General features: G+C 35.9%; 1 protein-coding gene across 6 annotated transcripts in view; it reads right to left on the bottom strand.

The window, feature by feature from the left end:
* Positions 1-15,848, bottom strand: part of TDRD7 (tudor domain containing 7) — a 72,760-nt gene that overhangs the window by 46,872 nt on the left and 10,040 nt on the right. For all 6 annotated transcript variants that reach the window (XM_025432259.3, XM_025432260.3, XM_025432258.3 and 3 more), the window contains 3 exons: positions 11,184-11,396; positions 8,552-8,693; positions 7,127-7,340 (listed from right to left, as the gene is read on the bottom strand). In XM_025432259.3, coding sequence (XP_025288044.1) covers positions 7,127-7,340; positions 8,552-8,693; positions 11,184-11,396 — 569 coding nt within the window. The remainder of the gene's footprint in view (positions 1-7,126; positions 7,341-8,551; positions 8,694-11,183; positions 11,397-15,848) is intronic.

Here is a 15,848-nt window from a genome sequence, read left to right as displayed (position 1 = left end):
CTTGCCTCTTGGTATCCACAGCCTTGTGTAATCTGCTCCCTTGAGTCACTTGTTTCTAACCAACAGAATATTTCAAGGTTGAGGGGATTACAAATGATTAGGTTACAAAAGACTCTAATTTCCCCCCTGCTAGCATAATCTCTCCCTTGCGGGCTTCAATGAAGCAAATGGACATACTGGGAAGGCCTATATGGAAAGAAATTGAAGATGGTCTTTGGCCAACAGCCAGGAACTCTGGCACCGAGAAAAAACTAAACGGAAATGATTATGCCAACAGCTATGTGCATTAGCCCAGAGGCAGATTCTTGCTCAGTTCACTCTAGCCATGGCCAGTACCTTCCTTCACTGCAGCCTCCTAAGAGATTGAAGCAGAGGACCTAGCTAAGTAGTATCAGATACCTGATCCACAGAAACTAGGACATAATAAATATACATTATAAATTGATAGATTTGTATGATCTCTTACAAGAAAATAAATAATAATGCACTGACAAAAATCTATTTATAAAAACAAAACCTATAAAGTGCTATGATACTGGCAATAGGTATAAGGAAAGCACATGATAGAAGTAAGAAACCAAATCAGGAATAGAGAGAGGAGGAAGTAGAGAGTAAAGGTTATTAACACATTATAAACCTATAAGGACCTGAATAGTTTGGCACAGCAAAAGAATAGACAGGTAATTAAGGATTCTGAATGGAAAGCCCAAAACCCAAGTCATATAACAATTTCTTATTGGTAAAGACAGCATCTCAAACCAGTGTGGAAAGAAAAGATTATGTAATGACTGGTAGTAGGACATCTGGCTAATAATATTGCTAACTCTCACACTATACAACTACAGAAATTCTAGATAAGAGATTTAATGAAACCATAACATTATAAAAAAAACAGAAGATTTATTACATAATATTGGGGTAGAAATGCTTTTCTAAGCATAATACCTAAAGACAGCAGACACAAGGGGACAGATTAATAGATGTAACTATATAACATTTTAAAGTTTTTGTATAATGAAAATAACAAAATTAAATAAACTTAGAAGACACTGCCAACGTATTGTAAAGGGTCAACATCCTTAATTTATAAATTATTTTTACAAATGAGGAAAGAAAACAAACAGAAAAGTCATGCAAAGGACAAAGACATGTAACTCATAAAAGATCTACAAATGGCTGAGTAACCATGTAACAAAATTCTAACTTCCTTAAGAATCAATATCAAAGAAATAGACATTTAAACACAGGTACATTCTTTCACCTTTTAGAGTATCAACTAAAAAAGTGATGCCTAGTGTTGGCAGGAGTACAAATAAATAACCATACCCATATGCTTCTAAAATATAATTGGTATAATCTGTGCAGAGCACAAATTAGTTATAGCCTTAGTATATATACCGTCTTACCCTGGTCCTACCAATTTATTCTAAGGAACTAGTTGTGAATATATGCAAGGACTGTTCTACAAATATGTTCATGGTAGAACTGCTTATAGTAATGGAAATTGTTTATATTCAACAATAGGTGGTTGGATGATGGATTCCCATGAAAAGTGATAATGTAGGGGCACCTGGCTGGCTCAGTCAGAAAAGCATGTGACTCTTGATCTCAGGGTTGATCTCATGAGTTCAAGCCTCACATTGGGTGGAGAGATTACTTAAGATAAATAATCAAACAAACTAAAAAATGATAATGTAGAAGTACTCTTAATCATGTGGGTTAACAATATACTACCTTTTAAAACAGGTTATAAAACAGTAATACATAGCATGATCCCATTTGTATTTTAAAAACATATACATGTAAACAAAATAGATATATTTTTTAAGATTTATTATTTACTTTAGAGAGAGAGTGGGGGGGGGAGTAGGAGAGGGGGAGAGAGAATCCTCAAGCAGACTCCCCACTGAGTACAGAGCCCCATGCAGGGCTCTATCCCTGGACCCTGAGATCATGACATGAGACATATTTTTTAAGATTTATTATTTACTTTAGAGAGAGAGTGGGGGGGGGGAGTAGGAGAGGGGGAAAGAGAATCCTCAAGCAGACTCCCCACTGAGTGCAGAGCCCCATGCAGGGCTCTATCCCTGGACCCTGAGATCATGACATGACAAGAGTCAGATGCTTACCAATTGAGCCACCCAGGCACTCCAAAAAGATAGATATTTTTAAATGTTTATATTTATGTTTGGATTGGAAGCAATTTTTAAAATTTCTTTTACTTCCTTATACTTTGCAAATTTTCTGTAACATACACATAGCACTTTTGCAATCAGAACAAAGCAATAAATGTATTTTAGAAAATGCTTCCTACAAATATTTAGTATGTACTAAACATACAACAAAATAAACACAAGTTTTAACATACTAAGACTTAGAAACCAATAATAAATTTATATTCATTTAGCTTAATACTTGAAAGATGCCTTTTTGATCATGCTACCTGTTGGCTAACACCAGACAGCCATTTATTCCTATCCAAAGTCCATGATCTTACTCACTATAATATACACTCAGCAATTTCTTCTCTCTTTCTCTAATGGAAACCTCAACTTCCAATACCATATTTATCTACGTTTTGTGGATAAATATCTTAAATATCACATTTAGTAATCTTACCACCTTAATAAAAATACAATGGTCATGAATTACATTATTTCAGACATAAACATTTATTTCCCTCACATAAGCCAGAGAAATCACAAATCAATCATATATCCTCACTCCTGACCACCTCCTTCTATTTCACTGGAGACACATGGTAAACTTAGCTTGATATCTACAATATCAGAAAATAGCCGTTATGTTATTTTTCTAGAACATTCTACCTGTTAACTGGCCCACATGAGTTCTTAACTAGAGATCCTAAGAAAGGGCTTCTGGGGCCCACAAATCTCCTGAATTAATATTCAAAGATGTATGTATATGTGTATACATTTATTTTTCTGGGAAGATCATTTATACCTTTTATCAGCTTCTCAAAAGATTTGGTGACCCCCCAAATTTTAAGTTAATTACTGCTCACATATTTCACAGGTAGATAAAACATCTTTTGCTATTTTTCTATTTTTGGTAAGAGTAATTAAAAAATTATAATTAGAAAGGCTGCCCATAACATCTGCCACTGGGTGGTATTTAGATTTCTCTTAAAAGGAATCTTTCCATTTGTATCATGCTCTTAAAAAAAAGATCTGGTGAAGATGTTCTACACATCTTTAATAGTTTATAATTAAAATAGTCTGTTACATAATCCATGTAAAGAAAGCCAGCTGAGGACAGCTAGATATATAGTTCTTTATCATACTAGATATTGTACTATATGGAATTCAAAATTTTTATAGTGAAAGACAAAAGATAAAAGGATACATTGTGTTAATTCTCAAGACTAAAGCCATATAAGTAAAGCTTTTGCTTTCCTTTTTAAATTTTTTACACTTGATTCTTGAGCAACATTTGTTTGAGCTATGCAGGTTCACTAATACACAGATGTTGTTAAGTACAGTACAGTACTGTAAATGTGTTTTTCCTTATGATTTTCCTTTTTTTAAAATTTATTCATGATAGACATAGAGAGGGAGAGAGGCAGAGACACAGGCAGAGGGAGAAGCAGGCTCCATGCCAGGAGCCCGATGTAGGACTCAATCCCAGGACTCCAGGATCGCGCCCTGGGCCAAAGGCAGGCGCCAAACCGCTGAGCCACCCAGCGATCCCCTCCTTATGATTTTCTAAATGACATTTTCTCTCTTTTAGCTTACTTTATTGTAAGACTACAATATATAATACATATATAAAATATGTGTCAATCTACTATTTATGTTATCAGTAAAGCTTCTAGTCAATAGTGGGCTATTGGTTAAATTGGGGTGGGGGAGTCAAAAGTTATACATGAATTTCTGACTGAGGGGTTAACACCTCTAACTCCATGTTATTCAGAGGTCAACTGATTTTGGAATACATTTAAGTTCATGGGGAGTTGCAAAAAATATACACAGAGGTCCCATGTACCCTTCACTTAGTTCCCCCTAATGGTAACATCTTGCATGGTATAATAACAAAAATGAGCAGTTGACATTGGTACAATCCAGAGCTTATTCAACCCCCCCAGTTTTAGAGGTATGTACATGTGCATGTGTTTGTGCACATGGTTCTGTGCAATTTTACCACACATATAGATCCTTATAACCACCACTGTAATCAATAACCTACTGATTATCATCACCAGAATATAATCATAATCACCACAATCGTCCTATCACTATAAGGCCCCTTCTTGCTACATCTTTGTAGCCACACCCTTCCCACTTCTCCAACCCCTAACTATTGGCAACTACCTATCTGTTCTCCATCTCTACAATTTTGTCATTTCAAAAATGTTATATAAATAGAATCACACAGTGGGGCACCTGGGTGGCTCAGTTGGTTGACTGTCCAGCTCTTGGTTTCAGCTCAGGTCATGATCTCATGGATTGTGGAATCGAGCCCTGAGTCAGGCTCCCCACTCAGCAGGGAGTCTGCTTGAGGATTCTCTTTTCCTCTCCCTCTGCCCTTCCCCTACCACTCATGCACACATGCTGTCTCTAAAATAAATAAATAAATAAATCTTTTAAAAAATGATATTCCCCTATAGATGATGTGTCATTTCTCTCTGGCTGTTTTCAAGATTTTTTTTTTTTTGCCTTTAATTTTCAGAAGGTTAATTATGATGTGTCTTCATGTGACTTTCTGAACTCTTGAATCTGTAGGTTTATGTCCTTAGACAAATTTGAGAAGTTTTCAGCCAAATACTAGCCAGGTGAATTAATTATAAGAAAAGTTTTTAGAATAAATTGTAAGTTATGCTGAAATAGCATACTTCAAATACTCACTCTTTTAGCCCCACTCTTTCTCTTCTCCTGAGTCTCTCCTGAGACTGATGATACAAATGTTAGACCTTTTCTCATTTTTCCCACAGGTCCCTAAGGCTCTGCTGGGTGCTTTATTTCCATAGGCCCCTCAGGCTTTGCTAGGTGTTTTTTAAATTTGTTTTATTTTGTTTCTGTAGGAAGTCTATTTACTCTGTTGTTCATACTGGGTCATTTCTATTACTCTATCTTCAAGTTCATGGATTCTCTCCTCTGTCATATTTACTCTGATATTGAGTTTACCCAGGGAATTTTGCATTCTGGCATTCCATTTTTTTATAACTATAGTTTCCATGTGGTTCTTTTTTATATGTTCTATTTCTTTGGTGAATTTTATGTTTTTTCCTTTTTTTCAAATTATTTGCAATTGTTCAGTGAAGCATTTCTAGGAGAGCTGCTTTAAAATTCTTGTCACACAATTTCAACGTCTGATTCATCTTGGTGTTGGCATCTGTCAACTGTCTTTTCTCATTCAAGTTGTCATTACTGTGGTTCTTAGTATAACAAGTGATTTTTTTTTTGTATCCTGGACATTTGGACATATGTTAGGAGACTCTGAATTCTATTTGAAAGTCTTATTTTAGCAGGTAATTACCCTGCTTAGGTTTAGCACATAGCTCCTGGCCCACTTCTGTAGTCCTTAGTTCCAATTATCTCATTTTTTAGTACCCTCATGGTGCTATTCTGGTCTGGCATATTATTTGTTGCTGTTGGGGCTTCTTCTTGAACTCTATAGGTGCTTCCCATAGGAGCAGAATGCACTTCCCTGGGCCTAATGCTGCTAGGCGGAAGGGTGAGAACACATAGGCTGTAGGTCAGAAAGAACCATCCTGGACCTGGTCTTTGGTCTGCTTGATGCTGGCACAGCCTCCATGCAATCACTGCTGGTGCTACCTGGAAGAATGGAAGGCACTTACCCTAGGTTGCCCATTGCCACTAAGAAACAGGAGACACCAGATCGTGGGATAGAGAATGCTCCCCTGGGCCCACAATCCATAAAGTCTAAGTTTTGCTGTCATTTTATAGACTAAAATCAAAATGGATCTTGAAATTCAGGCAAACAACTAGAGGAGACAATGGTACCTCAGTCACATACTGGACCCAACTAGTGTTTTAGGTCAAAGTCCAAGTTTTAACCATGTATTTCCTACACTTTATAGAAATTATAGTAACTAGCCATAAATAACATTAGATATATACCATTATGAAACTTTTATCTAACTTTTTAAAAAATAATTATTTCTAAATATTCTAGTATGAAGGCAGTGCTGGGATTTTTGAACACTGATTTAAACGGATATGATACAACCCAATTTGTTTTACAAAAACACAATAAGAATGAAACAATGTGATACCGGTCATCTATATCAGGGGTTGGTAAATTTTTTCTATAAAGGGTCCACTAGTACACATTTTAGATTTTGCAGCATACTATTTCTGTACAACTACTCAACTCTGTGGTCGTGCAAAAGCAACCACAGACAATATATAAACAAAGAGATGTGGCTTTGTTTAAATAAAGCTTTATGAAAAAAACAGGCAAAAGGCCAAGTTTGGCCCATGGGTCATAGTTTGCTGACCTGAATTACCTTATAAAACCATAAGATTTAGAGCCATAAGGGAACTTTGAGGTCGCCTAGTTTAACATTTTCATTAAATAAATGAGGAAATCACAGCCCAAAAGATGAAATAATTTCGTTTTTTCACCTGACTAGTAAATGGCAGCACCCAAACTAGGACTTTAAGCTTGTTCTTATTCTGTCCAATATTCTGATTCATAGATGTATGATGCTACTGTATAATTATGGATATGATTGTTAGAGCACAGTGAAATATGCAAATCAATAAGATTTTACCCAAAATTTACAAAATTAATTATAAGAAATGTTTTTAGAATAAATAGTTTTAGAATAAATAGTTTTGCTGAAAAAGCATCTTAGAATAACTTGTGAGAGCTTTTTTTTTTCATATGAGAGCTTTTAACATGAATTTTATAGAGAGATTACCAAAAATGCAGAGAAAATATAAAATGAAGATATTCAGACAATGACATTCAGGTAGCAGGAAAAGAGGTTTCTACTAGTAATGACGTACTTCCCTACTACACATGAACTTACATTAGATAAAACACAAAGTATTTCCGTCTTACCCTGAACATACATTTCTAACATTTATTTTCCTACATTCACCAAACTTCTCCCTTTAGCCAGATAAAGCCCAAATACCTGTTGTTGGTAGACATGGTCACATGCCTCTGCACTGGAACGTCTTTGAATACTTCACTTCTGAGAGTTGTGTGTAATGTGTAAGGTGGCATTTCAGCATCAGACTTAACTCCAAGAGAGTTTCCTTTGTCTCTTAACAGTGTTGGATTAGGTTTTTTGCTGACAGAAAAATCTGAAGAAAATCCTGGTTGTCTGAGGGTTGCTTTAGGTTTTCCTATGAATTTAGGCATATATAATAAAATCAATTAGCTTCCCAAAAGCCTAGTTTCACTACATCACTCCCCTGTCCAGATGTTTTCTGTGGGTCTCTATTCTCAGAACAGTTTGTAAGAACACAAGGAAGTTGCCACTACAGGGTTTGTCAGTAGGGGAAGAATAGATTGGTATTTAGCAGATGAGATTCTTCAAAACATGGCTTTGTCTGCTAAACAAGCCAGTTACTGTCCCTCTACTCACCAATCAACTCTTCAGTGGCAACCACCTCATGTTGCTACAGATGCAGCATACTCAACCATATCTCAGTCTTCCCATCTCTTCTACATCAAATTCTTCCCATCATTCGAGGTCTGGGTTCAAGCCCCCCTTTGCCATGGAGCCTTCTATTGCCATGATTGTTCTCACCATGATTGCTCCCCTGTTAAAAATGCTAACTGTGACATTTATGCATTTACTCCAATAAAATATTGGATAAATTATAAATAATAAATTCTTGAGAATTTAGTTTTAGACTGATTATAAGCTCTCTGAGATATGGTTCAGTAAACACTGGCTGAGCTACCTACATCTTTGTGTATTATATAATTTATACTTTTTTTCTGAAAATAGAGGATTTAGTATAAAAGTATAAAGACATGACTTTAGTATAAAGACATGATTTGCTAAATAAGACATTAAATCCTAGGTTATTGGTTCATCCAACATTCTGAATTAAGCTTTTCCTCAAATAACTTAAAAGAATAAAGCAATACTTTGCCATAATAAGCTTAGTATAATTTACTCTGAGTTATTTCATGCTGTATAATAACTTAGCAAGTCACATTCATCATCTTCACTTAATTTCAAATGGAAATACTAGCTTTAGGATTCCCCCTTGAGGGATCCCTGGGTGGCGCAGCGGTTTGGCGCCTGCCTTTGGCCCAGGGCGCGATCCTGGAGACCCAGGATCGAATCCCACATCAGGCTCCCGGTGCATGGAGCCTGCTTCTCCCTCTGCCTATGTCTCTGCCTCTCTCTCTCTCTCTCTCTCTCTGTGACTATCATAAATAAATAAATAAAAAATTAAAAAAAAAAAAAGGATTCCCCCTTGACATATGAATGTTAATAAATATAGGTGTTTGTCATGAATACAAGCAATATTTCCATAATTCCATATGACAGTGTATTCATAGACATGTTTAAAATTTTTAGCATATGAAAAGAACTTACCTTCTAGAAAAAATGGCATGGTTTTCTTTACTCTCATCTGACAATTAACTTGCCGCCCAGTTTTCCTTTTAGAACTCCTCTGACGAGCCACAAGCTGAGCAATTCTTGCAGTTTCTGTGCAGGCCATGGCATAGCAGGTAATCTATTCATGAGAGGCAAGGTGAGAAGAGAAACATTTCTCAGATTCACTGGCGCCTAGAGGCTGATTTTTAAAAGTGGATCTTAGTGAGTTTACACATCCCAAATCAAACTATATGTGAATATTTACGTCTCTCTCCTTGATACTGTTAGAGCAAAATTACATATTCTACAAAAGAAATCAAGAATAGTCTAGCACACTGAACAATCTATCCTCAAATTGAAAATTTTATTTATACCTTAAACAGGTATTCATTAGACATCTACAATGTGTTAGGTACTATGAGATTAAAAAATGAACCCAAAGAAACCTGTGTCACACATTATCTCATATAATCCTTGAGACATATTTTTTAAAGATTTTATTTATTTATTTATTAGAGACACACACAGAGAGAGAGAGAGAGAGAGAGAGAGAGGCAGAAACACAGGCAAAGGGAGAAGCAGGCTCCATGCAGGGAGTCTGACATGGGACTCGATACCGGGTCTCTAGGATCATGCCCTGGGCTGAAGGCAGCGCTAAACCACTAAGCCACCAGGGCTGCCCTCCTTGAGACATATTTCATTCCCATTTTATACATAGGTGACAGAGGCCCAGGAAAGTTAAGCTAACTTCCTCAGTCACACAGCTAGGCCATCTCTCTGAATGCAAAGTAGATACTCTTAATTGCTATTTCATTACCTTTCAAAGACCATCCGATCCTAATCTTGCCACTGAAGTGGATTAATTGGGTCACTTGGGACAAATCAGTTTACCGCCTACATCTTAGTATTCTCAGCTGTAAAACGGGAGTGGGCTTAGATCTGGGGTTTTCAAACTGTTCAATGACAGCTCCAGAACCTCACAGTGGCAGAGGAGTGAGGGTAAAGCAGGGCAAGCAGAAGCCCTGGACCCTGTGGCACCTGCTCATAACAGCAGCTCAGCTTTTTATCTTTTGAAAAAACTGGTGTGATATACAGGAGATTTTTTTTTTCAAGTATGTAGGTCTCTAAAACCGCATCTAGTGTTAAGGTCTCTGATTCTAAGTTGAAATCAAGAACAGGAAAACGATAGGCTTCATATAAGCCAAGGAATACACCTATTCTTTGGCCCAGTATTTCCATTCCTGAAAGTATATCACAAGAATATGATTGAAAAGAAAAAAATGTACATACCCAAATATGTGCAATAGAGGTTATTTTAATAATCAAAACCTGGAAATATTAAAAATGTCCATAACGGGAGGACAAGGTTGAGTAAATTATGGCGTAGTAATCATATGACGCATTATTAATTTATTAATTAACTCATGCAGACATTTGATCATTCACACATTCAAGCACATATTTATTTATGAAGCACCATTAGGGGTGAAACAACAATCATTCAACCTCAAGAAACTTACAAAGGAAAAGACACAAAGAGACTAAACAAAACACTCTGTGAGTGCTATCTTGATCTATTACAAAGTGTCAAGTAGACAGAGGGGCCACTTAAAGCTGCCTGGGAGAATCAGGGATGTTGAAACAAGTTTTATTATTACTATAATAATTAATTTATACATGCTCTTTATAAAAATGATTACAGATTAGGTGAACTTTCCCTTTGATCACTCTCCCAACCCTGGTCCCCTTTTCCCTCCTCTGCCCACTGTCTTCCCTATGCCACCAAACAGAGCAACTATCATAAGTTTCGGGGAGAAATACCCCAGATCCATTATATATATTTACATATGCAAAAATGTACCCAGAAGATGTGCTGTTTGGAGAGGTGGTGCTTTTTGTCTTTTGGACAATGATTTGTCTGTATCTTTCACATTGTACATTGGCAGGTAGCAAGAGGTGAAATTGCTGGGTCACAGGTTACGTGCAACAAAACATTTCATTGCCACACCAAATTGCTATGTTATATATGAAATATTCTTCCAGAGAAACTAAAAAATTTAAATACTATGATCATATTGGTGTGAAGGCCAGGTCAGCCTAGAGAAAGAAAGGATTAAAGACAAGGAGAATGGTAGGGATATCCCTGTAATAATCAAAGTGCTGAATGATCCTTTAGAGATTGAATTAGGGTCCAGATAATAGGAACAGATAGGAATGAGGTCAAACAATCGGAATTTAAAAGTATCTATTAGCTTTGCTACCCAGGAGATCATTAAGACCTAGGCAAAAAGTTGTAGAAGGTTTATAACGCATGGGGTGTGACACCTGGCAGTGAGGTCTCCAGTACACTTATTTTGCTTGAATGTTGAAGACTGGGTAAACTTTAACTTTAAAATGTTTTATTTAATGTGATTAGAGTCTTATTTTTACAGTGAAAAGAATTTGAGGGATAAAATAAAAGACATCAGAATCTAGGCTTTGCTTTAGATGCTGTTCTAACACTACCAATCTCAAACCACTTAGCTAGTACTTTTCACTTTGACTCCTACCCTAGTTAGGAGATTAGAAGTGCCAGGTAGGCAATTAAGAATTTGTTTGACTCTCATGACATGCACAATTACCTTCTTACCTCTCCAGATCTACTAGTCTCTATCCTCACAACTGCTGGCACACTTCTCAGATAGGCTTCTAGTGTAGGGTAACCTAACTGCTTAAAGGGGATCCAGTCTCCAGTCAAGGATCTGTACTCTCCTTGGAGTCGGGGTAATGCTATTCCGTTCTTATGAGACTGTAGAACAGCTCGTAGCATTTTTGAAACCAGATCTGCTTCCAGCATCTTCACCTATAAGAACACAATAGAAGGTTACTATGATTCATTAGTCTGCAGATTCAAATAGATTTTCAGAGTGTACACGTGTTAGAATATCCCATCAACTGTTACTGAATACTTTCTGTGCTATTACCATATAGAGAAATAACTGATATGGTGGAGAAAGGCACAGAATACTATGAGAATATAGGGAAGTCAGACAGGCTAAAAGACTAGTCTAGAGAGGGAAAACACCAGGGACTTTTTCCCAGATAAGAGAAGGCCTGAACTAAATCCTGAAGGACATGAAGGAATCATTCAGGCAAAAAGGAAAAGGGTATGTGGGGTGAGGATGGGGAGCAGTATCAGCCTCAAGTAAAGAAAGGGAAGAGAAGGTTCAAAAGGAACAGAGGTCAAAGAGAAGTAACATGGTTAATTCTGAGGGATTCCAGGCAGTTAAGAGGCTGGACATGACTGAACAAAGACTCTATGATTATAAGCTGAGGACTGAAAGGTGGGGATAGGAGACGTGGAAAGAGGCAGACTCAGATGAGACTCCTACATTATGTTAACGTGCATTTTTGCCATACGTAATGTGGAGCCTTAGAGGGATTTGAAATAGGGGAATAAAGTGATCAGCTCTGCATTTTTGAAAGATAACTATTTGGTAGTGGGGAAGATAAATGCAAAGGAGAAAAACTAATGAGTTGTGAGGATACTTGGAAATGGAGGACTTGAAAACAGGGTTTTATTAATAAACAAAAAATCAATTTGAGAGGTAATTAAGATGTAGAATCAACTGAAATTGATTGGTTTGGATAATGAGGGAAGTTTCCAAGTTTCTAGCTTAGAACCATGGTGGGTAGTAATGATCCACATGGAGATGAAGCAGAACAAGTTTGCAAGAGAGGAAGAGAATGAATTCATTTGAGATGTACGGAGGCTGGAATGCTTGTAGGTCAGCCACACAGATATACTCGTTAGGAATTCAGGTTAGAGGTCTAAAGTGGAGTTAGAGTTGTTGGTCTTCAACATATATGTGGTATTTGGTATCCAGGGAGTCAAAAATAAGGCTAAGGATGGACCTCTGTGGAAGGCCATCGTTAAAGCATGGGCAGAGTAAAAAGAACCAAGAAAAGGCTGAGGAAAAAGTGACCAGAAAGAAGTAGAAAAGGCAGAGCTTGTGTCATATAAGCAGAAAGAGACAAGAACCAAAGAGAATGGCATATTAAAATGTGTCATACACAGAAGACAGGGCAAGCAAGAGAAAAAAATGAATTTTGGTACCTAGGAAATCTGTGGGGATCCTGGCTGAGGATTTTCATTGGCCAGTAACTGCCATTTTGCAAGATTAACCACTCATACTTTCTTTGGACTAACAGTAAATAGAATGGTAATAATACAATGAGAGAATGATATTTAAGAAGCCAGGAAAAGTAGGCTTAGGAAGGCAAGCAAGCCATGGACAGTTTATTAATTCTTCCTTCAACAGTGCTACCCGACAGAACTTTCTGTGCTAATGGAAATGTTTTATATCTGTGCTGTCCAATACATGTGGTGATTGAGCACTTGAAATGTAGCCAGCACGACTGAGGAACTGAATTTTTAATTTAATTGGAATTAAATGTAGCTAGTGGATGCTATATTGGACAGTACAGAATTCTAGACAGTCTTATTCTTTCTCCAGTTTAGAAAACAAAAAGAGGAATAGCATACAATGCTAGCATTTCCCTCATTTGTCAGTCTGAAAAGGAGAGATCAGCTTATTTGTGAGTGCTCTTAATTATAAATGTGGTACTCAAATGATAGCGAGGTTTACGTGGCAGATAACTTTAAAAAATTTATTATATATATTTCCCTCTACTAAACATTAACTCTGATCAAACTGTCACCACCAGCAACCACATTTAATTAATACTATGTGTATATACACAATGTGTAGTATAATATTATTTGGATGGAGAATGCGAAAAATACATATACTGTAAACCTTATAGCAACCACTAAAATTTTTTTAAAGAAGCATAATTAGCCAGTAGTAAAGATAAAACAATAAAAATTCAATCAAAAAGTAATGAGATGTATGCCTGAAATTATATAACGCTGGATGTTAACAACACTAGAATTTAAAAAAGGGGGGGGGGGGAAGAAATTAAAAGTAAAAAAAAAAAAAAAAACTTAGGCAAAAAAAGGGGAGAGGAACAGATAGCAGAAATAGAAAAGATCTGGCAAAATGGTAGATTTAAAGCCAACCACGGCAACAATTACATTAAATGTAAACTGCTGAAAATATCTAAAAAATTTAGGATTGGTGGAGTGGATATAAAAACTTAACTTATACACTATATATATGAGAAATCTATTTTAAATAACATACAACATAGGTTCAAAGTAAAAAGATAGACAAAGATTTGTCATACATACATGATTAATTAATACAAGAACAAGGAATACCATCTGAGATAAGGATAGACATTACATAATTAAGGAGTTAATTCATCAGGAAGATATAATAATCCTAAATGTGACTACACCAAATACCAGGGCTTCAAAATACATGAAGCAGAAGCCAATAGAGCTGAAAGAATAAATATATTCATAATTGGAAAATTCAAAACTTCTCAGTAATTGGCAGAATCAGTAAACAAAACATTAGTAAGGTTATAGAAGAGCTGATTAACATCAAGCAAACTGACCTAATTGATATTTATAAAACACTCTACCCCAATAATAGCAGAATATACATTCTTTTCTGATATACATTATATATAGACACACATTTAGAGAATATATTCTGGGACCTACGACAATCCTTGATCAGTTTAAAATAACTGAAATTATACAAAGAGTATTCTGTGACCAGAAAAGAAAATTAAATTAGGTGTCAGTAACAGAAAGATATGTGGACAATCTCTATGTATTTACAAATTTAATGATATGCTTCTAAAAATCAAGATCAGAAAGGAAGCATCTTTTAAGACAAAAACATCAAAATTTTTTAATAAATGAAAACACAATGTGCAAAAATTTGCTAGATGCAGTTAAAACAATATCTAGAGGGAATTTTGCAGCATTATACACTTATGTTAGAAAAGAAGAAAGGTCCCAATTCAGTGATCTAATCTACTACTTTGAGAAAAGAGTAAATTATACCAAAAGTAAGTAAAAGGAAGGAAGTAATAAAAATGAGAGTAAAGTCAATATTGAACTGATGAAACACATTAGTAATGAAATAGAATAGAAAGTTAAAGAAAAAATCATGAAGCCAAAACTAGTTTTTTAAAAACATCAATAAAATTGATAAACTTCCAGGTAGATTAATCAAGAAAAAAAAAAAAGAGAGAAGACATGAATTAGTAATAATGGGATTGAAGAACAGGCCATCAATACAGATCCCATAGACATTAAAAAGGAAATATGAATAACTTATGCCACTAAATTTGGTCAATTAGGTGAAATGGAGTAAATTTACTGAAAGACACAAATTCCGAAGTTTATTCAAGATGAAATAGATAATATCTCTATATGTATTAGAAAAGTTGAATTTGTAGTTAAAAACCTTCACACAGGAAAACTCAAACCCAGATGGGTTTTATTGCCAATTCTACCAAAATCTTTTTTTTTATTTTTATTTATTTATTTATGATAGTCACAGAGAGAGAGAGAGAGAGGCAGAGACATAGGCAGAGGGAGAAGCAGGCTCCATGCACCGGGAGCCCGACGTGGGATTCGATCCTGGGTCTCCAGGATTGCGCCCTGGGCCAAAGGCAGGCGCTAAACCACTGCGCCACCCAGGGATCCCCAATTCTACCAAAATCTTCAAGAAAAAATACTTCTACACAAACTTACAAAAAACATAGGGGAAGGGAATCCTAAATTCATTTTATGAGGTTAGCATTATGCTGATACCAAAACCAAAGACATTTTGTGCTAAGAAAAGCAAAAACCAATATCCCTCATTAACATAACTGCAAAAATTCCTAACAAAATATTAACAAATCAAGTCTAACAATATGTAAGAAGGGTAACACATCACGATCAAATATGGTTTACTCTAGAAATGGAAGACTGATTTAACATTCATAAATCAACCAATGTAACTGACTATATCAACGACTAAAGGGGGAAAAACCACATGATATCAATAGGTGAAGAAGACATTTGACAAAGTTCAAAATCATTTATGATGAAAAAACTCTCAGAAAATAAGAATAGAAGGGGACCTCCTCCACCAGATAAAGAATACCTTTGAAAAACCCATAGCTAACATAATATGAAACAAGAAAAAAAATGAATGCTTTCTCCCTAAGATGGTAACAGGGCAAGAATGTTCCCTCTCTTCATTCCTATTCACACACCACATTGGAGGTCCTAACAAGTGCAAAAAGACTGTTTTCAAGACTTATTATAATAATATATTAACCAAGTAATGTAGGTATTGTCAAAAAGACAGATACATCAATGGAATAGAATACATAATCCAGA

The sequence above is a fragment of the Canis lupus genome, chromosome 11, assembly GCF_003254725.2.
Source record: "Canis lupus dingo isolate Sandy chromosome 11, ASM325472v2, whole genome shotgun sequence".
Classification (NCBI taxonomy): Eukaryota; Metazoa; Chordata; class Mammalia; order Carnivora; family Canidae; genus Canis; species Canis lupus.
The sequence above is the reverse complement of the archived record's forward strand: the minus strand, read 5'-3'. Positions and strand labels throughout refer to the sequence as shown.